This window comes from Chaetura pelagica, unplaced genomic scaffold (genome assembly GCF_000747805.2).
Source record: "Chaetura pelagica isolate M959 unplaced genomic scaffold, ChaPel_1.0 scaffold62, whole genome shotgun sequence".
Classification (NCBI taxonomy): Eukaryota; Metazoa; Chordata; class Aves; order Apodiformes; family Apodidae; genus Chaetura; species Chaetura pelagica.
The window spans coordinates 300,334-328,224 of record NW_009952438.1 but is presented as its reverse complement, the minus strand read 5'-3'; the positions used below and the strand labels follow the sequence as shown (position 1 = coordinate 328,224).

The 27,891-nt window shown below is 49.5% G+C and overlaps 1 protein-coding gene across 1 annotated transcript; it reads left to right on the top strand.

Moving 5' to 3' along the window:
- The first annotated feature begins 6,911 nt into the window (after positions 1–6,911).
- On the top strand, positions 6,912–26,121 carry TRAF3IP2 (TRAF3 interacting protein 2). The gene is made up of 9 exons (XM_010008381.1): positions 6,912–6,927; positions 7,188–7,946; positions 11,179–11,362; positions 14,326–14,501; positions 15,360–15,448; positions 17,551–17,619; positions 19,890–20,006; positions 21,144–21,218; positions 25,815–26,121. Exons 1-9 carry the CDS (start codon positions 6,912–6,914, stop codon positions 25,959–25,961), a joined length of 1,632 nt encoding a protein of 543 aa, XP_010006683.1. The 3' UTR covers positions 25,962–26,121.
- Positions 26,122–27,891: the final 1,770 nt, after the last annotated feature.

Genomic DNA, 27,891 nt, shown 5'->3' with positions numbered 1-27,891 from the left:
GCTGGCAGGTTTTCCTTCCCACTGGGATAGAATCAGCCGCACAGAACCCGCTCCCATGTCCCAGCAGTTTCAGGCCGCTGACTGAGAGCAGCAGGGCTGGCCTTGCTGATGACTGGTGAGCTCTCGGGCCACCAGACCAGAAGCTCCCATCTCCTGCAAGCCCCAGGCGGGCGCAAGGCCTGGAGTGGCCACGTCTGTGCCTCAGGTGTGGGGCAGTGCCCCCCAACCCCACGCAGGGCCCGAGATGGGGGTCCGAGGGGCCGGGCAGCGGGGCCAGTTGGTGCTGGCAGGTGCCTGCTGGTCGTGCTGCTGCCTGCCGGGAGCTCTGGGCTTGTTTGCTGAGCACCAGCCCTGCCTTGGCGTGGGCTGTGCTGGCTTTGGTTTGGGGCTTTTTACGGGGTCACGTTGGCTTTTGTCTTTCTGAGGCGGGAAGCTGCTCCAGAGGAGGTTTAGGCTGAATATCAGGAAGCACTTCTTCATGGAGAGGGTGATCAGACCTTGGGATGGGCTGCCCAGGGACATGGTGGAGGCACCATCCCTGGAGGTGCTCAAGGAAAGGCTAGAGGTGGCTCAAGGTCTGGAGATGTGGGGGTGATGGTCGCAGGCTGGGCTGGATGATCCTAAAGGGCTTTTCCAGCCTTGGTGACTCTGTGCAGGAAGGCGTGTGCGACTGTGGTGTTGGTGTCTGTCAGTGCCCACCACCCTCAGCCCTTCAGAAGTTTGTGACACAGAGGGTACGTGCCTGGGAGATTTGTAAATTCTGGACGTTTCATGGAGGCGAGTGAGGCTGCTCTGGTGCCAGCTGAGGGAAACACACCGGGTCCCCAAGGCTTCCCCACACCTCCCACCACACACACGCCCGGCAGCCCCGGCGCTGCGGGGAGAGGTGAGGGGTGGGTACGTCAGCCCCACGAAATGCCAGAGGGTCTCCCTTAGTAGGAGCTGGAGGCTCCAGTGTCAGCTAGAGGAAAGCAGGCTGGGGAGATTTGCACCTCACAGGGTGGCCCTCCAGGATCTGTAGATGTCCCAGGGCCATGGAATAGCCCAGTTTGGGGGTTATGGAGCCTATAAAAGTTCTATCAGCATCAAAAATGGGTGGGAAGTCATCTCTGGAAAACAAATGCATTTTTAAGGGTACCTAAGATCATTGCAGACATTTTCACATTTCACAAATACCAGAAAACTGGCAATGCTGCCTATGTGAGAGATGCCTGTTTGGATCCTGTTTGAGGCAAAAAATACCAGGTCTGCGCCAGCTTTTGCACCATGGGTTGCCCAGTGAAGCACTGTAAGAGCTGCACAAGGGAATGTGGTGTTTGCCATGCAGGGAGGGGTGCAAGTATGCTCTCCTGTTCTCCTGGCATATGTAGACTTCCAAGCCATAGCTGCAGAAAATACGTAAGAGCAACCATATAGTCCGTGTTGGAAGAGGAACGTTGTTTTCATATTATTTTTCTACTTTTTCCAGAAGTCGTAAAAATAAACATTAACTGCCCTAGAGGGCTGAAAATCTGGGCTAGGAATGTGACACGTTGCCTTAGTCCTCACTGTGGAGGGCACCCAAGGGAGAGGGCAAGTGTCCGTGATGACAGCAGCCAAAATTCTTCATGGTGAGGTGTGGAACTCGGGAGCTTGGGTTTCCTTGGCTGTGGTTATTTAGGTTATAGACTCAAAACTGTTCCCACATTTGCACTTGCTCTTCGTAAAAGGATTTGTCTCTGGGGTTGTTTTTTTTTTGAAGAAAGTTGTGTCAAGTGTTTCTGGAGAGAAAGCTGCACTGAAGTCACAGGTACCTGCAGACTTGGGCTTATCTGACCCCCTGGCAACAGCTTTTGTTGCAATCTCAACACGTAGGTCCTCACAGCAACTTGCACACTCTGCATCTGCTCACCCTGCAGATGAGTATCAGCAGCACCAGGCAGCTGCAAGGATTCAGCCAAAGTACACAGGAATGATTTGGAAATCAAGAAACTCCTGTCCATCTCCACCCTATGAGATCTCAGCTTGGCCTTGCTCTATTCCAGGGCCATTCAGAAATGCCATGACCAGTGAACTAAACAACCCTCCCTTGTGTGTTGTGCACCAGGGAGGGTGAGATTATTTTTTTTTGCCTCATTCTAATGTTTTATTTTTTATCAATGTAGGCAATGTAACTTTGATCAAAAGAGCAAAGGTATTTTCCCCCTCTCCGGAAGAGACGGGGAGTGCAGCTGTGCAGGTGGTGCAGAGTCTCTCTTCTGCTTCTCCACGACAGAAGTTCTCTAATCACAAGCAGATCGATGGTTAGCATGTGTTTTGGGGCAGAGCATCCTGACAAGTCTTTGTGCTGGGAAACAGATGAAGTACCTGCTGGGTTTTGCCATCAGCCACAAGAAGACTGCACAGAGGAGCCCAAGCTAGACACCCTTCCTCTCCCTGACCAGCCCCTTTCCTCTGTTGGACGTTTTTTAGGGGAGTTTGGCCTTAGCTTCAAACTTGGGTGCTCCCTAAAGCTTCCCAGAAGTGGCCACCAGCAGCTGTGAGCAGGAAGGCTGGGCAGCCTGTGTCCCAGCTCCCTGACAGGGGCAGCAGCAGAACTTACCAAGGTCTGGGAAGCATCACAAGAGAGCTAGAATGGGGTTTCTTCCCAGAATCTTGGGTCGCTCAGCACCCACCCGGGAAGGCTTTTTGCTGAATTAATGCTTGCTACAGAACTGGGTGCAAGAGCAGAGGAAGGAAGAGGAGGAAGGGTTGTTTAAGGAGTTCCCTCAACATTTTTGAGAGCAGCTCAGGCCTGACTACTCGGTCCCTTTAGGAAGGGCCCCTTCAGTTTATTACAAGCAGGAATATATGCAACAGCTCCTGCTGGTTATCAGTAATCTCCTGCATAGTCATAGGTGCAGGGGGGATATTGAGTTCTCAAAGCTTTCTGGCAATATCAGGATCTCACTTGAGGCTGCAGTGTCTTTGGAAATGAGATTGGGCACGATCTCCACTCTCCAGTGGTCTCCGTGCCAGAAAAGGGATCAGGCTACAGGTTCCTGAGGGTATTTCCATATGCTGGAGCATTCCTTTAATTTTTCAACACAGGAGACCTAAGCGAGTTATTTTTCTGTCTTATGCATGACTGTACTTGCAGGATAAGCTAACTAGAAAAGCCCAAGGAAGCCTCATGGAGCTCTGCAGCACGAGGCAAGGTAAAACACAGGGATCATGGGCCCAGGGTTGTGTCTTCTTCCAAAAGCTGAGGATCTTCACCAGAGCAGAAACAGCGTCCTGGATCACTGTTTTTGGAAGAGGAGGTTTCTGAATCATCTGTAGCTTTTCCAGCAGCTTGGGGATTTCTCTCGGGAATTCCCATCCACATTGCTCAAAAAGTGTTCGGCGTATCCTGGGGTCAAATTATCCTCGGGCCCATCTCTGCAGACAGAGCTCTGCTGTTTAACAGCTTCTCTCTCCAACCAGAGTTACTGAGGGAGGAGGAGGAGCTTGAAGTCACTTTTCTTCCTTTTAATGATGTGTCTGTTTTAATGCTAAAGCCTTTGGCCCTTCGGTGCCTCCTGCCTCAGCCCCCAGGGGCAGGGGCTGTGCGTGGGTATCAGAGCTCAGCTTTCCCTGCTCTGCTATCCCACAGCCAGGTCTAAGCAAAATCATATTTTAAAAAACCCTAGAAGCTTTTGCGGGTAAAAACACAGCTGATGGAACCAGGCCTCTTCTCTCAGATATATGGAGTAATTTTCATGGTTCAGCTCATGTTACACAGGAAGGAAATAAGGCTCTCATTTCAATATTAAGCTGATTGGAGAGATAAAGAGGGGTTTATCCTTTTGTAGGGCTAAACTATTTGGAAAGACATCTTAAAACTATTCTGAAATAACCTATTTTTAAGAGTTTGGTAGCCACTTGTTTGCAGTGCAGTTTAGTAAAATCTTAATATCACTCCTCCAAAAGGCAGAGTAAATACACTAAACAGCAAACCTGGAGAAAACAAGCCTGAATTTTTCCTGCCCCTGTTGTGCCTCTCATTAGATTCACAAAGCCTGTGCATGATCTCTCTCACATATGGCCAGATGTTAGCAATGCAACTGGAAAAAAAAAGAACAACAAAGGCCAAAAGCCTGGGAGGCTGGAGCTTCCAAAGGAATTTAGTAGCTTTTAAATCCCATCTGACACCCAATCCAAAACCTACTGAAGTCACTAGAGAGATTCCCATTTACTTCATTGAGCTCTGGGCTGGGTTGGTGGTTTCCCCACAGAAATCTTTTCCTCTTGTCACGATGCTAAACTAAAGGCTGTTGTTGAGCATGGAGGGTGTGAATTCAAAGTGTTTCCCCGCGTTTTGATCTGGCATCAGAGACAATCAAAGCAGCATCTTCAGGCATTTGTTTCTGGAAAGCCACGCTTGGGTGCTAAGGGTTGTACCTAGTGGGGTGGGATGACCAGACACCACGTGTAGCTGAAGAGCTGGAGCTGTCCCCTGGCACCCACAGCTGAACCTGTGCCTGGTGAACCCCAGGGGCAGTTTGGCACAGAGGATCAGTTACTGGAGATGCTCAGGGGGGGAGGAGGTTTGCAGTACCCTTTGTGCCGCTCAGGCTGCGTCGCTCAGCCCACGAGCAAACGGGCAGAGATATCCACAAGCCCAAGCATGTCTGAGCAGGCATTTTGAGGCCAGATGACCCAAGGGTCAGGTTTACAAAGCTGTTGAGATGAGCAAGAGGCAGATGCCTTGCAGGGAGTTTGATCTCTGAACTTCCCAGGCGTTTCACCACGGCTGGCAGGGGACGACTGGGCAGCTTTACACCCTGCACGGGGCACATCTGACCTTGCCCTGTGCTGTCCTGGTGAGTCACCCCCACAGGGCAGGTATGACTTAAGCTGCCATCTGACCAAAGGACGTGCTGCCAGGACAGCACAGCACAGCCCTGTCACGGCCCTGAGCTGTGAGAGCTCAGGGCTCTCCCATCCCAGTGGCTCTGACTGTCAGAGCAGTGTGACTCAGCAAGCAGGGCAGGGTGTTAGGGACGTGTGGGTGGAGGAAGAGGGATGGGAACCACAGGGAGAGCTGGTGAGCTGGCCAGGCAGGGTGCCAAGCCTGGGTGCTTGCATGGGAAGGAGCTGCTCGGGCAGCTGAGCTCTCAGGCAGGGCTGCAGCTGTCACAGCAGCAGTGTTCCTGTGTTTGGGCTCTCAGGACTTGCCTACATGGGAATATTTACCAGCATAATTATCCCACTGTAATTATCCCAGGATAACTCTCCCTGTGGGCGCGCTTATTATAACATACGATGTGTATTTTGTATATAGGGTAAATCTTATGTATAGATGAGGTTTAAGATACACAGAGGAGGAATATTGACGTTGCAGCCCAGTAGCAAAACACAGCTTTTATCCTGCTTCCCAGCAAATGTTAAACCGAGAATTCTCTATGCCAAAGACACTTTCAGGGGGAATACATGTCGCTTGATCTGATTATCATGAATGTAAAGGCTGACTCTTGCCCTGTGGCATGGGACACATCCTTTGCTTTTACAGGATTGCTGAGGGAGCCAGGGTCAGTGTTGGGACACTGCCTCTCAGCTCCTGTTCTTAATACTAGGGTCATTTGAATATGTTCTTCATTTGATCTTTCTGTTAAAGCTACTGTGACTGAAGTTGGGAGAAAACCTTGGATTGCTCCTCAAATGTGCTGTGATTTTGACCTTCTTTACCAGGCTTTCAAGCCAGTTTCTGTCACCAAGCTCTGTCACTCCCTTTGCTTGAGTGTTTAGTGCATTCTTCTCTGATAACTCTCCTGCTTGGGATTTTAGCTTCTCCAATGTGATAGAATCACAGAATGGTTTGTGTTGGAAGGGACCTTCAAGACCATCCAGTCCCACCCCCCTGCATGGGCAGGGACACCTCCCACCAGCCCAGGCTGCTCCCAGCCCCATCCAACCTGCCCTTCAACACTGCCAGGGATGGGGCAGCCACAGCTTCCCTGGGCAACCTGGGCCAGGCTCTCACCACCCTCACGCTCCACAATTCCCTCCTCATCTCTCACCTCAATCTACCCTCTCCCAGCTTAAAACCATTATCCATAGAAGGAAAATGGCTGGGGAAATGGTGAGCACTAGGCTTGTTTCTCTACTCCCTGGCAACAGGTAAAATTTGCTGAGGGCAAGCTGATCTGCACCCCTGTACCAGAGGATGAAGGTGGCTGCATTTCCTGAAGCCCACTCAGCATTCACCCATCACTGCTGCCATTGTTCTGGGTGAAGGTGGAGCAGAGATCCCCATCATCAGGGATCATTTGGATGGACCGGGTTTCCTTACAACACCCCCAAAAGGGTGTTTGGATCCCAGGCCAGCTCTGAAGGAAGGAAAAGAACAATTCAAACAGTAACTAACATCTCAAAATTCTCAATAATTTGAAATAACAACAGCCATGTGATAATAGGATGGATTAAGTGGTTCAATAAAATAAGCATCATCACTTGGAAAGCAGCTTTGGAATTTAAATGCTGCAGCTGCGTGTGCAGTAGGGTTAAGATCTGAGGCATCTTAGCAGGTCCAGAGTAAAATATTGCAAGTGATTGTATTCCTTGGAATATGCTTGAGCCAAACCTCCAAATCTAAGCAGCCTGCCCTTTTGTCAGGTGCAGAAATTACCTCTGAGACACAGTTCCTGTGCTTTTCCCTGCTCCAGTCTCAGCAGTCACAGTAAGTTCCCGAAATCCCAGCAAAGTGTCTGTTCTGCACCACATGATTTCCAGAACTCTAACCAGCATTTCTTTTCCAGTCTCTGAGATAGAGTTATTTTGGGATTATTGCCTGTGTGAAACTGTCCCATGTTCACAAGAGTACTTTCTCTTGTTTCCCAGTTTGCTGGAGAATCCCAGGCTTGCAGCAGGGCAGCTGACTCACTTTTCCAGTGCAGCTACAGAACTTGGAGATGGCCTCCAGCTCAGGTTAGTGCAGATGATAACTCTGTACCAGCCTCACTCCAGCTAACCCTCTGCTTTCTTGCTTTTCCAAAATTCATCCAGACCTTTCTTGCTGTTTTCTGCCTGTCATTTTCTTTTTAAAAAAAAAGAATAAAGATATAAAGAGTATAACCAATACATGCTGCTCTTCAGTAGCCCAACCCGTGGTCACTGAGTGACAGCTGACGACAGGCACGTGTCTGTGTAGCTGCCCATATGCAGTGTCTCTTCTCCCACTTTTACAGGCACTTTGGAGGGCCGAAGCATACCAGTTGAGGTGGATGAATCCATGCCGTGGTCCCCATTTCCTGAGCATGTATTGGAAAAGGCCTCACAGTCTTCTGGAGAGGATAGAGAGGATGAGGAGTCCCAGAGACCGCATGTCACTGGAATGCCTCAGGCTGTGGACAGTGCATCATGCCTCTGCAGAGCACCAGCAGGTCATCAGCCAGCACTGTCCATGGAGCCAGGCAGCAGCTTGTGGGCAAAATACACCAGTCCTGATGGCCATGGACACTTTGGTTCCCCTGGGGAATCAATAACTGGAGCACTTCCCTCCGAGATGCATCTTGTAGCTATGGACAAACCAGGCATGCAGCCAAGATCACAGCTTTCAGCTGACACTGGGCACAACTCCAGGAAATCAGAGCAGAGCTTGTCTAACACTCCCGAGGACTCCCTGGAGGAGAGCAGCCAAGGGAGTTCACAGTCAATGCTACCCTCAGAAAACAGACCCCCAGCAGAGCTGAGGACTGTGGACACCACAGGCTCCAGCTCCCAGTCACAAGATGTCATGGGCATCAGGCACCTGGAGCCCCCCTTACCTCTGGTTTCTCTGGTGAACCCCCAGGACCTGCCAGGACCACTGATCTCCCGGGAGTATTTTGGACCTGAGCATCAGCAGTGCCCCATGTGCCAGCACTTGTGCCACCCCAACACCTCCTCGCCAGCCCACGGCTGCTTTGGGCACTGCTGCCCCGCAGAGCAGCACCCCCAGGGCCCATGTGAGTAGCACCACTCACCCCTCGGGGGGTTTTCTGTGTCTGTCACAGCCATCACCCACCAGGCTTTTGTTTCCCTCCTGGCAATGCAGGGCGTGCAATTACACACCTTTTCAAACCTCTATTTATATTGTCAGGTTTTCGGGTTGTGCAGCCAGGCTCTCTGTTGCAGAACCTCTGAGCCAGTTCAAAAGTTGAAGAGCTCAGTTACTCATCAGACAAGGGCTAATGATTTTGCCTAGGAACTAGCCTTTGTGGGTCACGCTGAGCTTACCCAGCCCTCTCCCTGCTGTTCCTTCACATTCTAGTCATTTCCTTCCTCCTTGCATCAGTCACTCTGCAGCCTCCTATACTGGCTTCATTCCTGTTGTGTTCATGCATTCCCTTGCTCCCACTCAGATCCCCAAAGTTCAGAATTTCCTGCCAGAATCAGGATGGCAGCTTACCCTTGATCTCTGCAAATAGCATCTCCCAGCATTATGACCAGGCTCACCCATGTGTTTTATTTCTATATGAAAAGAGCGTGACATCCATCATCCTCATTTTTTTCTGCTGTCAGCTGAAATGAAAGCTCATTACTTAAGATGGAGCCCTCTCAGCTGCTGGTGATTGGATCACTGAGCCCTGATGTGACTCCCTCAATATGGGGGTTTTGGCTCTTGGAGACTACCAGGCAGTTTACAGCCTGCTATTAATTAGTATTCCTTTTCAGTCTCAGAGATTTTTATCTGTTATGAAGTGAGCTTTGAACATTCAACAGCAATATCATTGTTTTAATATAATTTATATTACATTAGACTCAGGAGACCCCGACCCATTTGGGCTGGCTTTGTAATAAAAAGCTGTAGGCCTATTCTGATAACCCTTTCTTCTTCTTTTTTTTTAACCTTCTGTTGGCTCCACAGCATTTTTATTACATCTGTTTAATGAGTTTTGTTATTCCAGCAATGTATTATAATTAGATATGTGAGAAAGAGAGTGTCAGAACCCCAGTTTTCACTCCTGATCTTGGGATTTTGTAAAGGGGAAGGGGCTACAGATGGACTTTTATCCATGACTACAGCTGAACATTTGCAAAACATTCTCTGGTTTTCTCTCTGCACCTTCTGCTTTCAGTTCAGCTTCAAGCAGACAAACAGCTGGTTGAACAACACCCCTGGCTATTTACCTCCATTTACCTCCTCCACATTTGAGCATCCTGAGAAGTAGGACATTTACTGAATGAGGCCATTTTGTTTTAAAGCAGGAGCTTTGAAAAGCTTTCTTTAGAAAAAATCACTAGCATTTCAACCATATCCAGAGGGCAAAAAGAGTGAAATAAACTCAGATGGCTGGAGCAGATTTAGGACCAAGAAGCTGGCGACTGTACTCCTGTTTGTCACATGCCCAGCACAGTGTAAATCACCTCCTGACAGCTCCTTGCCTTTCAGATAATTGTTGGGCAGTGGCAACCCACAACAAAGCTCTCCAGTTGGTGTGTTGCAACATGCCTCTCCCAATAGCCTGGATTGTGCCCAGAGGCTCTAGGCTGGCTCTGGACACCTGCTATTTGAGATACAACAGCAAAACTGCTTCTGAAGTCAAAGGAGTGCTGGCAGATGCCGTGTGCCCAGGGCCCATTCTTTCAGGTGTTCCCACAGGGGAGCTGTTGGTGTGTGTGGGCACACACACTTGGCTGTGCTGTGCTTCTGGGTGGCAGTGCTTGTGTCCATGAAAATGCTGTAGCAGCAGATGGATCTGAAGGGAGCTGGTGAAACATTGATCTGAAATCCTGTAAACCAAGCTAAGCTTCCCAGGGCACTGGCCACCTTCCCCAGAGCTGGTCAGAAGGGACCCACTAGAGGACCATTCAGTTTTGTTCTCCCAGCCTCTTTCACCCTGTCCTGTTGCAAATAGAGAATCATGGAATGGTTTGGGTTGGAAGGGGCCTTAAAGACCCTCAGGTTCCAACCCCCTGCATGGGCAGGGACACCTCCCACCAGCCCAGGCTGCAGAAGCATCATCCAACCTTGAACACCTCCAAGAATGGGGCATCCACAGTCTCCCTGGGCAACCTGTACCAGGTCCAAATACGACGTTGCTAATTCACCATTTCATCAGGAATCTCCTTGCAATTTTGGGGTTGCTTAAAGTATTGCCTTCTGGAATTGGAGTATTTCATCAAAGCTTTGTTTTCTTTCTGGGTTTTTCTCCTCCCTCTTTTAAAAAAGAGATTGAGTCCTCATGGCTGCCAGGAAAAGGAAAGCATGACCCCCAAATAACTAAAACTATTTTTAAAAGCAATCTAGGGGGCAAAAAACAGAGTGTTTGAGTACTGCAGCTTTCAGAGCCAGCTCATAACACCATAATCATGCAGCGCTAATAAGCCCTGCCAGGCTGGACTTTGATCTGTGCACAGCAGCTTGAAAGTGCACAGAGCTGCTGCCTGATGAAAGCTGCTAGCAGAAAGATTGGGGGAAAAAAAACAAAAAACACACAACAAAAAAAAAGCCACCAGTTTTCCCCATTTGGGAAACAAACCAGCTCACATTGCTTTCTCTTTCAGTTTATGCCAACAGTTCCACTGCACATTAGTCATTAAACAGCATTTCATGAGCATGGCCAACATGTGAGGTGGTGCAGAATTACTTGAGCAAAACTGTCTCTTTAGGCTTCTCCTGCAGCCCCTGGGTAGCAACAGGAGCAGCAGCAAGGCCTTCAGAGGTCACTTAGGCAGAAAATCCAAACAGGGTGAAGTAACAAACCAAGAGATTATTTATTTCTTTTTCTCCTCTCTTTTTTCCCTTCCAATCATCACAGTCTGTTCAGCCTTAGCGTTGCAAACTGATTTGTTCCAGGATTTTGCATCTGCTTTCATGAGGACGTTGGGGTGGTGCAGTTTTGCAAGCTACTGCCAAAAAGGAAGAAATTTTAAAAAGCAAACCCACCACAAAAAGCACAGAGAAATAAAAACCAGAGAGGCACGGGGAGTGCAGGGACAAAGCAGCCCTGCAGGCTGAGCTGCCAGGTGTCCCAGCAGCCCAACCCAGGGCAGGGAATGGGGAAAAGGAAACTTCAGATTGTGAAATGTTCCTTAATCTGGCTCCTTGCAGACCAAGACACCTTACAAATGCCTCCCAGCTGCTCAGCTGCCCCTAGGCATGAAGGAGGATATGCCTGGAAAGGAATAAGCACAGACTGAGGCAGAAATGCGTAGGGTGAACTTACAGTTGCTGCCCTTGTTTCCCCCCTGCAGATGGCAGAGCCCCAGCCCAGCCCTGTGTGCACACCCCGCAGCCCCTTCCTCCTGTGCCTGCACCTTGCAAGAGAGTGATCCTCCCAGCCCAGCACCTCATCCCCAACTACTCAAACCTGCGTGCTCCCAAGGGCACTGGAGACCGACCTCCCCAGCGGGCCTGCTCCCCTGCCCCTCGGCTCCTGTAAGTACCCTGAGGGGTGGGGTGTGCACAGGGGCAGCTCCTCTGCTCTGTCACAGAACCACAGACTGGTTTCGGTTGGAAGGGACCTTCAAGACCATCCAGTCCCACCCCCCTGCATGGGCAGGGACACCTCCCACCAGCCCAGGCTGCTCCAAGCCCCATCCAACCTGCCCTTCAACACTGCCAGGGATGGGGCAGCCACAGCTTCCCTGGGCAACCTGGGCCAGGCTCTCACCACCCTCACACTCCACAATTTCCTCCTCATGTCTCACCTCAATCTCCCCTCCTCCAGTTTTCATCCATTCCCCCTTGTCCTCTCCCTCCCTGCCCTTGTCCCAAGCCCCTCCCCAGCTTTCCTGGAGCCCCTTCAGGCCCTGGAAGGTGCTCTAAGGTCTCCCTGGAGCCTTCTCTTCTCCAGGCTGAACACCCCAACTCTCCCAGCCTGGCTCCAGAGCAGAGCTGCTCCAGCCCAAGGATCATCTCTGTGGCCTCCTCTGGACTCTCTCCAACAGCTCCATGTCCTTTCTATGCTGGGGGCTCCAGAACTGGGCACAGTTCTCCAGGTGGGGTCTCACCAGAGCAGAGCAGAGGGGACAATCCCCTCCCTGGCCCTGCTGCCCACGCTGCTGGTCACACAGCGCAAGACAGGGTTGGTTTCTGGGCTCCAGCACATGGTGCTGGTTCATGTTGGCTTCTCATCCACCATCACCCCCAGGTCCTTTTCCTCAGGGTTGTTTTCGGTCCATTCTCCACCCAGCCTGTCTTTGTGCTTTTCTGTGGGTTTTCAACCCATAATTCTGCAGCCTTGCCATCTCAGCATGCCAGACCTGCAGGGCTACAGGCAGGATGCTGGATAGTTGTCTTTATTTGCTATTTTACACCCAGCAGGCGCCTGACCTTACCCCAGAGAACTTCAAAGCTGGATACCTGATATGTTGTTGCAGTGCACCCTAAATGGAGGCATTAAGGAAGATAAACGCTTGAAGGTTAAAAGGATGAGGGGTTGAAAAACATCTCAGTTGAAACCTTAGAGCTCTCCTGCTTGAGAAGAAAGGTCAATTTGGTGGCTTGCTGCATCCTTCAGCTTTATGCTGTACCAGCCTGGAATGCCTCAATCATTGTCTCCCAGTGATTTCCTTCTTAACTCTTCTGTAGTGCAGAAAAAAAAGGGAGAAAAGCTCTTTCATGACTCATAGATCTCTACATTGCAGCTTGCAGCCTTTTCTGTGATTTTTCATGTAGCAATAAAACACCACGTGTCCAGCACTTTTCATCCAGGGCTTTCTGACTGGTTTTCAAATATTAATTCACCAGGCTTTTTGTCTCCCTCCTTGTTCGTCTGTCATTGACAGATGGGAAGGAGTATCTGGGCAGGGTTTTCTCTAGACTCAGCTACCTGAGAGCAAATCCAAGCTTTAGGTATTGAGGGCATCTGAAATCAGACTGTTTGTGTTTAAGTGCCACAGTAACTTTAGAGGTGCTGAACTTACAGGCATTTGTGTTAGAAAATGTACACTTGTGTGACACGGTCTTGGCAGAAAACTGGGAGAACAGGTGGGACTGAAGGAGGCAGGTGACTGAGAGAGCCCTGCTCTGGGCTGTGAAAAGTTAGGGGCTGTGACAGAAAAGTGCCTGCAAGTACCTGCAGCAGAGGTCATTGCACTGAAGAGTTTGCATGGAAATGTAAAAATGCTGAGGAACAGTGGGTATCCTCCTGTGCAGCAGTGAGATTGAAAACCAGGCTCCTAATTTTTTGGCACATCTGTTAGATAAGGTGAAGTTTTGGGCAGATCTGTCACTTAGCCACAGGGCTGGGTTTTTTGATGAGCCTCTGATGAGGTTTGTGTTGCTTTTCTTGGTACTTTCTCCTCCCAAAATAAAGGAGGAATACGCAGGGTCTGTCCTGTGTGGCTGGTGTTCCCATGCTGCTTCCAGGAACAGCAGTTATATGTTGGTAGTATTTGCCTATAGAGTATTTTGTAACAGAAAACATCTGTACAAAATGAATAAACCAAATCTTAATGTGACAACAGAAAACATGCTGTGACCAGCCTGTCATCAGTCATTTAAGGAAGGCAAAGCAAAAAAAGAGAGTGGGCTTGATTGACTAAACTTCAGTGCTCTGTGGGGAAAGGCTCTCAGAGAAACCTAACCCTCATCCCACTGATCCAACCCAGCAGAATTAAAGCACACCTCACTTAAAAATCTCTATAGATTCCTCTTCCTATTACCTTCAACTGTGAAGCCAAAGTGCAGTAGGAGAAGAACTGCTAAGCTTCCCATGATCATCCCTTTCTCTCTGTTTATTACAATGGAGAAGACGTTGGGCAAAGTTATGGCAGGTCTGGAGGTGCAGGTCCCTGACATGAGAAACCCTCACTGGGTCTGCTGTTGCTGGTCAAGAAATCAACTTTGTTTCCTTTGGCAGAACTTTGATTTTTGTCCAAAACTGGACCCCTTCCAATCTGTGCCAGAGCTGGAGAGCCCCTGTACCCCCCTTTTCCCAAGGCCCACCTTGTGCTGTGCCTGCTTTGCTGCACAGAACATCCTGAGAGCATTGGAGGTGCCATGAAGCCCCCTTTGGGTAGTGGGAAGAGGTTACCCAGGTGCCACCCTGCTGCCACATAGGAACCCCCAGGGCACAGCCTTGTTTCTTGCTCAGGAGCAGCCTTTGCTTCTGCCAGTTCAGCTTTCAGCTACGAGTGCATTTACTTCCTGTGGCTTGTGCTGCTTCTGCAAGGAACTGCAGCCTGTGGTAAGACTGTCACCAAGGTAGCCATTCACAAGATGCTGTAATAAGTAAATAGAAGTGCTGAGCCAGGCATTTCTGCAAGAGCTTTTCCTAGCTGGTGTGCAGATAAAGCTCTTCGCGTGCTATTAGAAGAGAAAAAAAACAATCTGAACTTTTCCTGAAAAGAAATATATATGTTTTTTTAAATCCTCCCTTGCTTTTCTCTCTGTAGAAACCAGCTGTACAACCAGCCCCCTAACGAGCAGCTGCCCCCCAAGGCATGTGGCCCAGAGGAAGGTTGCTGCTGCCCTTCTGACAATTTCCCATCTCCAGCTGCTGTCCCCAGACCTCCCAGCAGCCCTGCAGCCAGGGGCACGCTGAGAACCAGCAATCTGCCCGAGGAGTTGAGTAAGTGCCTGGCAGACCTGTCCCCTGCCAGACCCTGCAGCAGGGCCTGGCAGCTCTAGGTGGGAGAGCTGGGGAGGGGGGAAGGCAGGGGGGCAACTTTCAGACACAGAGACAACAAGGAGAGCAAATACTGAGTGTCATCACATCTGTAGGGTGTGAGTGTTTGTGTTTGGTGGGAGGGAATTAGCCCCTTGTATCCTGAAAACATTAATTGCTTGTTATTTTGTTTACAAAAAATAAATACCAGTTAGATTGCTTTCATGACTTCTTGCTGAACAGGATGTCCCTTGGAGGGAGGAGGCACTGGCTCTTACAGTAAAAGACTAATCACAAACAAAGCCCTCGGGGTAAAGCATTTCTGCCTGTCCCAAACCAGACAAATATGTGGAGTCTTGACCTCAGTTTCTCCCTGCCCTGAGAGGACTTAGGGCCAGGAGCCCACAGAGAGGGCAGCACAGGTGCTGGCTGAGGTGCTTCCCCTGCTGCCAGACCCTGAGCCTCTTTCACCCTTCAACTCTTACAGGAGAGTCAGGTTTCAGAACACAGGCCTGTTTCTGACTGGCGGGTGAGACAGACCCTGCAAAAAGCTCTCCACACCTCTCCCGAGGTTCTGAGTCTTCCTTTAGTCTTCATTTTGTGCCTCACCTTTCAAATCCAGAGAGTTGCATCTCTCTGGCCTGTGGGAGTGAGCTGTGACACCAGATACCTCTGTGGGATAAAAACCCCAGCCATTAGTCAGTGTGTCCTGCACACGAGTTATGGGATGAGGTTGTGTCATTAGTTACACACACACAGCTGGGTTAAATTAACCAGCTGCTTTGCCCTGGCCTGTAAATTCATGTGGACTCTCTTTCCCAGGGAAGGTCTTTATAACCTATTCGGTGGACACAGCAGTGGAGGTTATGAAATTTGTGAACTTCCTGCTGGTAAATGGATTTCAGACTGCTGTAAGTATTCCTGCAGAAAATGGCTTTCAACCAGGGGAGAAAAGTGGCTTTTCTGAGCAGAGCAGTGCACTGTCCATGTCCATGTTCTCCTCTTTCTCATTGCATTTTGTAGGTTAAAGAAGCTAGAAACAGAAATAACTAGCCGTGGCTTTAACAGTTTTAACTTAAATTATTCACCTTTTTGTTTGCTTATATTTTAACTGAATTTTATGCTTTGAAATGTGTTTTAATAACGGCCCTGGAAAATTTCATTTAGTGGCACCAGATACCAGATGGGCAGTAGGATGAGGTTTGTGAGCTATTCCATTAACATTGTCTCATATTTGAGCTGTAATATCAATATGAAAAAGGTCAATTTTCATGTTCATACCATCCCAGGTTTTTTTCTGTGATGCTACTAAATCATTGGATCCTCAGATGTGAATACCATTCTGCTAAAAAGTGATCTAAAATCAGTGTATTTCAAACAGCTTAATGAAACAGCCCATCTCATGGTTTCATTTGCTTTGTTACACTTTTTAAAAGGGATTCTAAAAATCCCTGGCCTGAAAAGGCTTGTGTCCTACAGTCTTATCCCATAAGCCATCCAGATTTTCACTAACTTGTCATGAGTTTGCTGCATCAGAACAGCCCTCTCTGAGGGAACCCTCCAGAGAGACTCCAGGATTCAGTGTTTATCAAAATCTGGAGCCATATTTTCCTATTTCAAATGCATATGCTACCTGACCCCTCAACCTTCACTCTTTGGCTTCAGTTCAGGAAAGCATTTAAGCAAGTGGCTATCATTAAACTGAATGAGGCTCCGTGGGGGGCTTTGCACATGCTTATTTATTTTCCTGAATCAAAGATTTCTCCCAGAGACTGCAATTACATTTCTCTCCAGCAGTTCTGTACCACGACCAATTCGTAAGGAAGCTCTGGGCACCACAGAAGCACAGAGTAGAAGGCTCATCAGTAGCACCATTACTGGAGAGGCAATTCTTGGAGCCTGCTGCAGAATAAAACAAACAGCAAAACGGCCAAAAAGCAGGGAAACAAAGATGTTCTCTACTTTCAAAAGGGCAGAAAGGAAGACTTGAGAGCAGAACATGACTATGCTGTCAAAAACTTGGAGAAGCTAATACTTACACCACGGGTTCCAGTCACTGATTGCCAGTTTCTGGGCCTACTGGGCATGCAGGGAGGGGAGCAGAGCTGGTTCTTTGCAGTCCTGGGAAGTCCTTGAGGTGTGTGTTCCTGCATCCAGCACCAGTGACCTGTCTGACTTCCCACCACACCCTCTGAAAATGTAGTTCAATACGCAGCTCAGCCTTGATGCTCCGCACGTCCCTGTGCAGGCAGCCAGTGGGGGACACCTGCAGCCCTGCAGGTGATGGGCAGCCATCCCACCTGCCTTCCCCAGGTGTTCAGGGAGGCAAGAAGAGCCAGTTAGCAAAAGCTGAATATGTATCATTCACCATCAGTGGCTGTTTCTTGTTCCAGTGAGCAGCCTTGGAGCTGGCAGGGCTATGGGGAGGCTGGCTGAGCCCAGGGGTGTCCTGCAGCATCCCCACCTCCCACCCACTTGGGGTGCCCATCCTGCCTGCCCCTGGCTTGCAGGGAGAAGGTGTGCCTGCACATACCTCTCTGTGGGATCACAGTAGTGTAGTATTGTGGTGTCACTCTGCTTGGAAAAAACCTTCAAGATCATCAAGTGCAACCACTGCCCCAGCTCTGCCACCTCCACCACTCAGCCCTGCCCCGGGCACCACCTCTGTCTGTTTAGGTGTCTCCAGGGCTGGTGGCTCCTGGATCACCAAGTCCAACTCCAGCCCCAGAACAGGACAACCCCAAAGTTCACACCATGTCCAAGTGACTATTGAATATTGTCAGGCTCAGTGTCCTTCCTGCTTCCCTGGGGAGCCCATTCCAGTGCTCCACCAGCTCTGGGTGAAGCATCTCTTCCTCAATGTCCAACCTTCTTTCCTAAGGGATGCTTCTTCCCTAAGGGAATGGGGCATGTATGTGAGAAACCAGGGCACAGAGCAGGCAGCAGCTGGGAGGAGCAGCAGCTGGGAGGAGCAGCAGCAGGATGCTCACCTCAGGCCTTCATTCTCTTGCAGATTGATATCTTTGAGGACACGGTGCGAGGCATCGACATCATCAAGTGGATGGAGCGCTACCTGGGTGATGTATGTATGGGCAGCTGGGCCTTGCTCGTGGCAGAGGGGGCCTGAGGGAAGTGGCTGGATTTATTCTGACAGCAACAGGAGCAGATTCAAAATGCCAGGCCCTGCTGCCACCTTCCCTGCCCCTGTGGGAGCAGCCCGGGTCTTGCAGCCAGAGCAGAGGCCAAGCTTGCTCGCTTCTGCAGCTCATGCTCCCAAGATTGTCTCCTCAGAAACACAGTGCTAATCGTGGCCTCCCTGCCAAGTCCCAACGCTGGCTGTTGCCTTCAGCCTGGAGCTGCCATTGGAGAAGTTATTCCTCCACCTGGTTTTGGAACAGGGGGGTTTGGCTATGCCTGTGTTTCATCCCAGGCTGCACAGCAGCGGCTCGTGCTCGTCCTGCTGCTCACCTCGAGCTTTGTGTCACTGCCTAAAACACTGGAGGGTTCTTCTAGATAAACCATCTCCTATGAAAACTGGAAACTGGCTTTCTGTTTAGCCAAGTCACCTCCTTGCCTCACTTGGCATGTCACTAAGCAATAAAATGGAGCTTGATCTTGGTGCCAGTGCAGTCCCCTGCAGCAGCAGCTTCCTTTGATGCTGAACGGAGCAGTGAGTGCACATCTCCCTTAGGATGAAGCCACGTGGTCCAGCACAACTGGACACAAACTGGTGATTCTGTCACCAGACCCATGCCATTGTGGGGTGGCTACCTTGGATTTGTGCCTTGCTGGGCAACCACCAGGGCTCTGACTCCCTCTGGGCAGATGTCCATGGCTTGGGAGCAGGACAGCAGAGTAGTGGGCTCTCCCTGACCTGAGCAAGCTCCACCATCTGACACAGCACCACTGCACGTGTTTCCTGGAGGTGTCCAGCTCAGCTCAAGCACACCAGCACACAGGCAGGCTGCTTCTGCATGCAAAACCAGCTCGGGGCCTCTGCTGGTACAATTCATGTGTCTTTGGGGGCTTTTGTCAGGACAAATTAGGCTTGGGTTCACCATGGGTAATAGGGGGGACTGAAACTAGAAACCAGGGTGAATTTGCTTTTGCCAAGAGCATCGTTATCACTGAAAATACAAACTGGCAGATCTCTGGGACTCCTGCACAGTCAGTAAGAGAGACCAGTGTGTGCAGAGGACAATTCCCTGCCTCCTCGTGAGGATCCTTCTCTGACTGCCCACCCTGGAAATGTCTTTTCCTCCACTGACTGTAGAGGTAGATTCTAACTTCAAAAACTCTACACACGTGAGGAAGAAGGGACTGCTTGGACACCAGCAGTGGGATGTGTGCAACCAGTCATGTCTTCAAACCCTCCACATCTGTAAGTGCTTAGATGTGTGTCAGGCACACGCAGAAGTAATTCTGGAGTGTGTTAAGTTGGTGTAAGGGATAATGGCTCCTTACTGTGTTTGACCCTGTGGTGGGGCAGATTCCCTGGATATTGCACAGAAGGAGGGAGGTAATTAGGTGAGTGTGAGCCACGAGCTTGGAAGCCTTACACAGCCTGATGTGTCAGGGATGCCAGACAGGCACTAGTTAAACACAAGGAGGAGGCTTTCATCTGCTGAGCCCCTTCACTGTCCCACCACAAAGGAGGAGAAAGGTTTCCCAGATATGAAGGATGGCTCCTCTGAGCAAACCTGAGCTCAGTGGAGGCCTGGGATTAAAAAGGTCACAGGCAGGATCCCAGCTGTCCCAGCAAGGTGAGGAGCATTTCCTTTGGCCCATGGCATCGAGATGGGACAGAACTTCTAGGTACCCCTAAACCTGCCCAGACTGTCTGCAAAAACCCACCTCTCTGCACAGCCCACTGCTAAGATCAGCAAGAAGAGCTTGTTTCTGTTATTTCTGTTGTTTCTGTTGCCCAGAGATGTACCTTCCACAGCCTGCAGTGCCTTGCTGCATATAAAGCCAGGGATGGTTAAATAGATGCACTTTCACATAAGCTGTTGGAAAACATTTAGATCTGAATTTGAAGATACATTTTTTCTGTGTATGTACATAGAGACTCTGATAAAAAAGTAGCTTTTTATTACAGGGATTCCAACTGTAAACTGGTAGCTGCTAATGTACCTCCTGACATTTAGATTTTCTGTATGATGAGATCCCAAGAAGTGATGAGGGGAAGGAGTGTGCAAGTTCTCCTGGATTTCCTGCCAGAATGAACGAGATCCTCCCGTGTTTGCCAAGAACATAAAGATCACTTAAAACACAAACTGGCAGGTTTCCCATCTGCCTCTCCCAAACATGCTGCGTTTCCCAGTTTCATAAAAGTGCTTTTCTCCCCAACAGAAGACAGTGATGATAATCATAGCAATCAGTCCAAAATACAAACAGGATGTGGAAGGGGCTGAGTCCCAGCTGGACAGGGATGAACACGGCTTACATACTAAATACATCCACAGGATGGTAAGCAAGGACGTGCATTTGCTGTTTTACAAAGGCTCTGTCTCTTCTTCTCACAAGACAAATCTGTCTCCAAATGGCAGGTGCTTTGCTTTGTTTTCCCTAATCCCCACAGTTAAACACCCCCCTTTGGAATTCATTAATCCTCCCTCTCATCAGCTCCGTATGCTCATTAACGTCTGCTAAGAGATTCAAGGAAGAAAAATCCTATTAAACCTGCTCATCTTATTCCTCCATATTCTTTATTGTTCTATGGGGTTTTTTTCCCCTCCCTCACCTTCTCCAGCCCCTGTTCCCTCTCATCCAGCCCTGAGCTCAATCTTGCCTGACCCTGCCTGACCTTCCTCGCTCTGAGCAGCCCCTGTGGCCCAGGCCTCCCTGTACCTGAGGTACCTGAGGTCCTTCTTCAGGCAGCAGCAAAACTGGCTGAAAGGTGGAATTGCAAAGCAAAGCCAGAGCCAGACAGGGTTCCTGGGGGAGAAAGGAGGGCAGGGGAGCAGTGGGGGTCCCAGACCCCCATCCCTGCAGTTTGTGACAGGACATGGAGCCCAGAAGGACCCGCAGAGCCATGAGACTCCTTCTTTAGCCCTCAGTTCAGAGTCTGCTGCCTTTCTCCCCCTGTCATCCCTCTGAGTCCCCACCCTGATCCTGCAGCCACACTCCTCACCATCAGATGAGCTCTTGGCAGGACTTGCTGTCCTTACCCCCCCAGTATGCCTGTGTCCAAGGACACCCACCACAGGCTGGGGACCAGCCTGGACATGGAGCTGGGACACAGCTGAAATCTTGCACCCCAGAGGAGGCTGCACAGGAGCCTCAGGCACGTCAGGGTGTGCTGGTTCTAGATGGGTTTCATGGGATGGCAACTGCACTAAACCCACAGTTACTCTAAACCACAGAACCAAATGCTCAAGAAACACTGTCAGACCTTTCCTGGGTCCTTTCTGTAGTAATGAGGAATCAATCTAAGTGGCCAAACAAAATGACACTTAGTCCACCAGTGACAGATCAAATCACCTAATGGAAGAGCAGAGTAAGAAAGCAACAAATGTGATTACACGTGGGGCTCAGATGCATGAAAAATGGTGAAGAAAAATTAACCTGTCAGTACAATAAACCTGGCAATTTGTTCTGTTCCAGATGCAGATCGAGTTTATACAACAAGGAAGCATGAACTTCAGATTCATCCCTGTGCTTTTCCCAAATGCCAAAAAGGTAACATCCATACCTGGGTATGTTCTTGGCACGTGATTAAGCACCTGTTGTTTTGATCATGAGGCACCAGGTGAAATCTTAAAACCCAAACCCTCCATTCCTTGGTTCTCAACATCCCACTAGTAATATTCCACAGCTACATTTTACATGAAAAGTTTAGAGTTTTATGACCATACAAATAAAAAAACTTGATCTGCAATATTAATCAGTGCATAGAAGTGTTTCTGATGATGAGGGTTTAACTGAGACTTAAGGTGTCTTGAGCATTGGAATAATTGGAATGCAGAGGGACAATCTATCCAGCAAGCAGGCCCTTTGTATTAACCCTTTTATAATTTTATCCAGATGTAATGCCAAGGAGTGAGATGGGAGAGATTTATGACTGATGTGAAGTGAGGCTCTGGTGGGTTGAGAATATAAAGATAAAGAGGATAATAAATATTAAAGTACTGTGCTATTGCTTCAACTTTGATGAAGAAAAAAAAAATCAGTAAAAGGAAAAGTGGCTTCATCCTGGCTCAAACCAGGACAGCCCATCAAAGGCAACTGTAAGATTTTTTAGGACTTGCAATTTCATCTGCCCTCTGCATTGGGTTTGAGGATCCATTTGAGAATAAGACATTAACAGATTCCTGTGCTTACTCCAAAAGAACCTCTTGGATTTTTACAAGGCCAGAAAAATTGAGCAGCTTCAGTCATAGCTGAGAGGTTGCTTTCTTCCCCAGGCTTTAGAACAGCTATGTTGCATTTGTGTTTGCATTTTGTGACTGCATTGTGTGCCCTGCTGAGTGGCTGTCCTGTTACTCCCAGGTACAGCAGTATTTTTGGGAAGGTATGAAAAGATGGTTTTGATTTATTTGGGTACCCAACTTCTGGAACATAAGTCCACATTTAAAAATGGTACCAATGATTGTAGGGCCATGAAATCCCACAGCACTTGTGGATCTGAGTGCGATCAAGTTCTTTGTTTAGGCACTGAGTTAATATGCTAAGGTGGGAAAATGTGTCCCTGAGTTTGCACAGCTTTTGGAATTAAGAGTGCCTCTGGTAGTTCTTGTCATCCAGGTTCCTTCCTGAACATCCCAGCCTGGCACTTTGTGAAAGGCTGGGAGGCAGCTCTGCTGGGCTGTGGGGCAGCTCTGCTGGGCTGTGGGGCAGCACTGGTGGGCTGTGGGGCAGCTCTGCTGGGCTGGGGCAGCCCAAAGGCAGGGAACCAGTCCACATCTTCAGTCAGTCACTGCAGCTTGGTGTGGGGAAGGGCAGGACTGATCTCACCCTGGGAGCTCCTCGGGTGCTCAGGCACCTCCTGGCACCCCAGGGGCTGCAGGGGGAAGTGGCCCAGCAGGCACTAAAGCCACCTCTGGGCTTCGAGGCAGATGCAAAACCAATAAACTCAGGTTAATTCTGGCTGAATCAAAAGACTGTTTAGCATATTAGCAGGGGCTCTCTCAGACAGTGATGTATAAGGAATTTCCAGGGTTGGTTTGTTCAGCTGCTCTTAGCAAAGCATCAGGCTCCTGGCAGCCTCCCCACCCATCCTCTGTGCTCCACATTGCTCTGCAGTGCTGCCAGAGGTGCCTTTCTCATCTAAATTATGCAGATCAGCATTTTCTGTTAAGCTTTGGTCTCTTACTTCACACATTTCTTTGGTACATCATCTACCTTCATCTTAACTAGTTAATGATGATAGAACTGGAGACATCACGGGTGGAAGGAGAGCACCAGAGCCTGAACAAGTTGCAGTACTGAAGTCTGTGGGCAGTCAGAGGAGGTGAGGTACCTGAAAAACACCACGTATATGTACAACTGGATGATGTTGGTGGGCAAAATACTTTCTTTTGTCTTTTTTTATACTGTCCTTTACATGTTCAAGCACTCCTGTAGCAGTGGAAAAGAGCAGGGGAGCAAGGTTTGGAAGGCATCATCTGGGGATGTGGCTGTTAGCTGAGTTAATCTCCTGTGAAGCACATCACAAAGCACTGCTGGTCTGTGAAAGTTAGTTGACCTCCAGTGGGAAGAGATCTCTGTGATCCAAGGAACATTCATTTAGGAAGTTAAATAATGAGGAGAAAAGGCACAAGACACAGTCAAGGTAGAGCTGGCATTCCCAGCTTCCTGCTGCAAAAGGAAACCTGAGGTTTGCTGGTTCAGGGCTTGCATCAGGCCAGTCCACAGAAATGTGTCCTCCTGACCTGGCCACCCCCTAAGTGCAGCATTCCAGTGGGATTGCCCCACACAGGAGGTCCCTCTGCAGCTGGAGGGGCAGGGGAAGCCCCAGCCAAGCTCCACCAACACAGCTCTGAACGCACAGCCCTGCCCTCTGCACCAACATCCTACCAGTTGGAGCCTCAGAGTTACCAGAGATTGTCTCAGTGGCATAAAGGGAGTTTCCTCTCAGCTCACAGATACACAGGTGAATAGAAAAATTAAAAGAGCAGCAACCACTTTCCAGTTACTCCCACCAGCAGTGATGGCTGGTGTCACGTGGCAAGGAGGAACCCCCTTCTCACTCCCTCTGCTCACCTTCTGGATCAAAATAGCAGCTAAAGTTACCCCTTACCCCTACACACCTCCTCCAAATTAAAATGATTGCCTGAGTTGATGAGCCTGCAGGTGCTTTTTGCACCAAGCTCATTATGAAGGATATTAAATGAAATTGGTGGCAGGAGCTCTGGAAGGAAAGCACAGAGGCTGCTTCTGGATGTGCAGTGTCTCTCTCATTATATCCCTGCTTGCTGGTTTCTTACCTACTATACATTTCTCACTAATTTCCATCTTTTCAAGCTTAACTAATGATTTCCCATGTGGACCTACATCAAATGCTTTGCTGAAGTCCAGACTGACTGGGTCTGCTGCATTTCCTCCTGCAAAAAAACACTGAGTCTCTTATCAGAGACAGAGTGAGGGCTCATTTGGTAAAACCATCCTCTATTTTATCTCATTTTCTTCAATGGCTGCAAGATTTAGTAAAGAAACACAGTTTAGGTAATAAGGGTATGCACTTGCATGCAAACATAGTTATCTTTCTCCTAGCAACATCTGAAACTGTTGGCTCATTTCAAACTGCTTTGTCAAAGGAGTAAAGTTCAGAAAGATTAAAATCCAGCCCCGTGCAGGGGCTGGTGGAGGCAAGAAATGCTGTTTGTGCTCCTGCCAAAGCAAATGCTGTGGGATCTTACCCTTGCTGGGCACTGGGGTGTCCACCTGGAAGAGCAGCACTTTAAAACCTTCACTTCAGGGAGTCCATTCACCAAAGCCTGTTCCCTCTGGGCCAGAGGAGAAAGGAGAAAGCCAGGCTTGGTAGAGACCTCTGCCACCCACCAGGCTGCTTGTTCAGCACCTGTGTGAGGTGGGACTGATGGGTCTGGAGGTGCCTGAGTCACTTTCCTCCTCCTTACACCTGACCCATTAACACAAACCACTCCCTAAGCAGTGGGAGCAAGGATGCCTGGTTCCTGCAGCCAGGAAGGGACAGCTGACTGGAGAAGCAGGAGGCTTGGGAATGAAGGATCAGTTGTTTGCTGGCAAGCAGGACATGTGCTGTTCATGCCAGGGCATCCCCTGATGCCCAGAGCCCTGGTGCACACCAGCAGCTCTTGGAACTAGCTCCACTGGCTTGGCAGGGACTGTGTTGCTCCTAACAGGGGCCAGCCTGGGAAAATAAGAGGTCCAGGAAGCAAGTGCTGGATCTCTTGTCTGCTAATGTTGCTTACGTGCTGTCTCACTTTGGCTGTGTTCTGGTGTCTGCAACAACACCTCTCCAAAAACAAATCTCCATCTCCGCAGTGGACATGAGCTGGTTTTCTCAAGGATCAGTCTTTGACCCTCTTTTAATTAGTGGTATGAATATAGCCCTACACACCCAGGCTGTCTGCAGGGAGACTTCCCCAGGCTGTAGAGACATGGGACCAGGAGGTCTGAGCAGGCTCCACTGTCACTGTCCAGGGCCATAGTGCTCCCATCTTCGTTATGTAAATGAGCATTAGACAACCCCTCTGAAAGGCTGCACCTTTCCCAGGTCGTGGGGAGTGGTGGAGCTTTGACCCTGCTGAGCTGGAGATGCATTAGTTGCTCCCTGAGCTCAGCACCAGCCTCAGCCTCCTGCTCAGGAGGTGACCAGGAGACACCATGTGGGGTGGAGGAAGGTGCAGGGGGAGAGGGGAGGCTACCAGGATGAGAAATGCTCCCCTGTGGTCCTGCTCCCATTGATTCTCATCTCAAGGTGGAAGGTGTTGTGTGGGTCCCTCACTAAGGTGAAGGTGCAGGTGAAGGGTCTCCCTTGTCTTCTCAGTGTTGATTTTCACAGGCTTTGGGATGCCTGTCACTGGGATCAGAGTCCCTTTGAAATGGGGTGAAACTAGCCAGTGTGATGGCAGAAAAGAGAGACAGGCAAGCTGTGAGATAACACAAGTTCATTTATTCAGGAACCCAACTACAGTTCTGAAGCCAAATTGAAATTTCTTGCTGTTAGGGGAAGTGCCTGGAACAGACAAAATGAAATCTTGCTTGGCAGGCTCTGATGGAATTTGCAAGGTTCTGCTTCAGACTCAGGAGGATTTATGGGATTTCACCTTTTCCCCCCTCCTTGTTTTTCAGGAGCACGTGCCCACCTGGCTGCAGAACACCCACATCTACAACTGGCCGAAGAACAAGAAGAACATCCTGCTGCGGCTGCTGAGGGAGGAGGAGTATGTTGCTCCTCCCATAGGCCCTTTACCCACCCTGCAGGTTGTGCCCTTGTGAACCTGGAGGTGCAGGAGCAGCAGCTGCTGCAGGGCAGGGAACCAGGGCTGTCCTGGCAGGGAACCAACACACTCCAGGTGGCTCTTCCTGACTACAGGAGACACTTTCTGCTACAGGAGTTGGTTGTCTTGGGCAGCTCAGGCTCAGCTTCTTCCCTACCATGTTGAACGTCCATTCCTGAAGCTGATGGGGCAGAACTCTTGTTTTCTACATTTCCAAGTGGAAAGAATGCCCAGTTTTACTGTAACATCTGTTATTCACACATTCCCCTGTTAGTCCATAGAGCAAACAAATACCAGAAATAGTGATGCAATAAGTGTAAAATAAAAATTACATCCTCCTTTTTGCTCAGGGTTTCTTTAAAGATCCTGCTGCTTGGCAGAGCATTATGGACCAGTTGATTTGTAGATACGCTAATAAATATCTTTGCCTTTTGGAAGGGAACCTTAACACGTTGCATCAGCTTTTATGATTGCTGGGAACAACAGAGGAGCAGTAACTGTTGGGTGGTGCAAGTTTTCCTTGGCCTGTCTTGCAGAAAGACACTGTCTGCAATGAGAGGACTGAGATCTGAAATCTCTGGAGTTCTTTGCCTCTCAGAAACGCAGCCAGAGTCCACAAAAGGAGAGCTGAACCCGTGGCTACATGTGCTGCCACTGCCACCAAAGACCTCCACATCTGCTCTTCAGTCCTTATTGAAAACAGAGCATGGCAAAGGAGCTGGCACTTGGAGCCAGCAACTGTTAAGAGAAATAACACTGGCTCCTGCAACTTGTGTGCAGTGTGGGACACTAAAATGATCAAAGATGCTGGAAAGCCACGGGGTGTTGGCAACCAGGAAGGCTCAACAACATCACATCTGCTAAGATTTTAATGGCTGTTGGGTTGTTTTTTTCTTACAGAGCACTTAAGTGTGACTTTGGTGAGGGTTCACATTTTTAAACTGCCTGAGCCTTGCTGAGGTAATGGTGGACCCTGTTGGCTTAAAATTCTGCAGCCCTTGTTCTCCAGTCATACAAGAATGTCCTGCTTTGGCACAGAGCACTTCAGTCCTGCTCAATCCAGGCTCTTTCCAAGATCCTCCTCAGCTTTAGTATTAGTTATAGAATGACCTTGTCACCAGGGAGGGCAGTGATAGGACAAAGGGTGATGGTTTTAAACTGGAGGAGGGGAGATTGAGGTGAGACATGAGGAGGGAATTGTGGAGTGTGAGGGTGGTGAGAGCCTGGCCCAGGTTGCCCAGGGAAGCTGTGGCTGCCCCATCCCTGGCAGTGTTGAAGGGCAGGTTGGATGGGGCTTGGAGCAGCCTGGGCTGGTGGGAGGTGTCCCTGCCCATGCAGGGGGTGGAACTGGATGATCTTGAAGGTCCCTTTCCACCCAGACCAGTCTGGGACCCTATGGTAACAACCTGAGCACAGAGCTGAACCACAGTCCTGCCCAGGGCAGGCAGAGGCAGCAGGGGTTCAGGCCTCCCAGAGCTGGGCAGCTGCCCACAGCAGGCACAGTTAGCCACCCTGCCCCTGGCCAGGGCTGGCAGGGCTTTTGGGGCTGCCTGAGGCTGGAGGAGGGAGCTCTGCAGGGAGCCAGGCTGTGCCAGCTCTGCTGTTTGCAAAGCAGCGCGTTAGGGAGCGGTTAAGCATTCAGAGTGATTAGTGAGGCTGGGCACTCAATTCCTTTCATCATTTTGGCTGTCATCCTGAAATACGTGCTCTAGATTGACCACAGATTTGCTTGGTTTGGGCCAGGGAATTTCATTAAGTAACTCCTGCATCATGTGAGACACAAGGTTGCATTAAATGGCCCAGTGATCATTTCTATTCTTCTGTTTCAATGATCCCTTCCTGCAAAGCAACGATAGCAGAGCAAGGAAGACAAACCAAGCATTGGTGTTTAGAAAGTACAAAGAGCCCAATCTATTTAACTGCTGGGG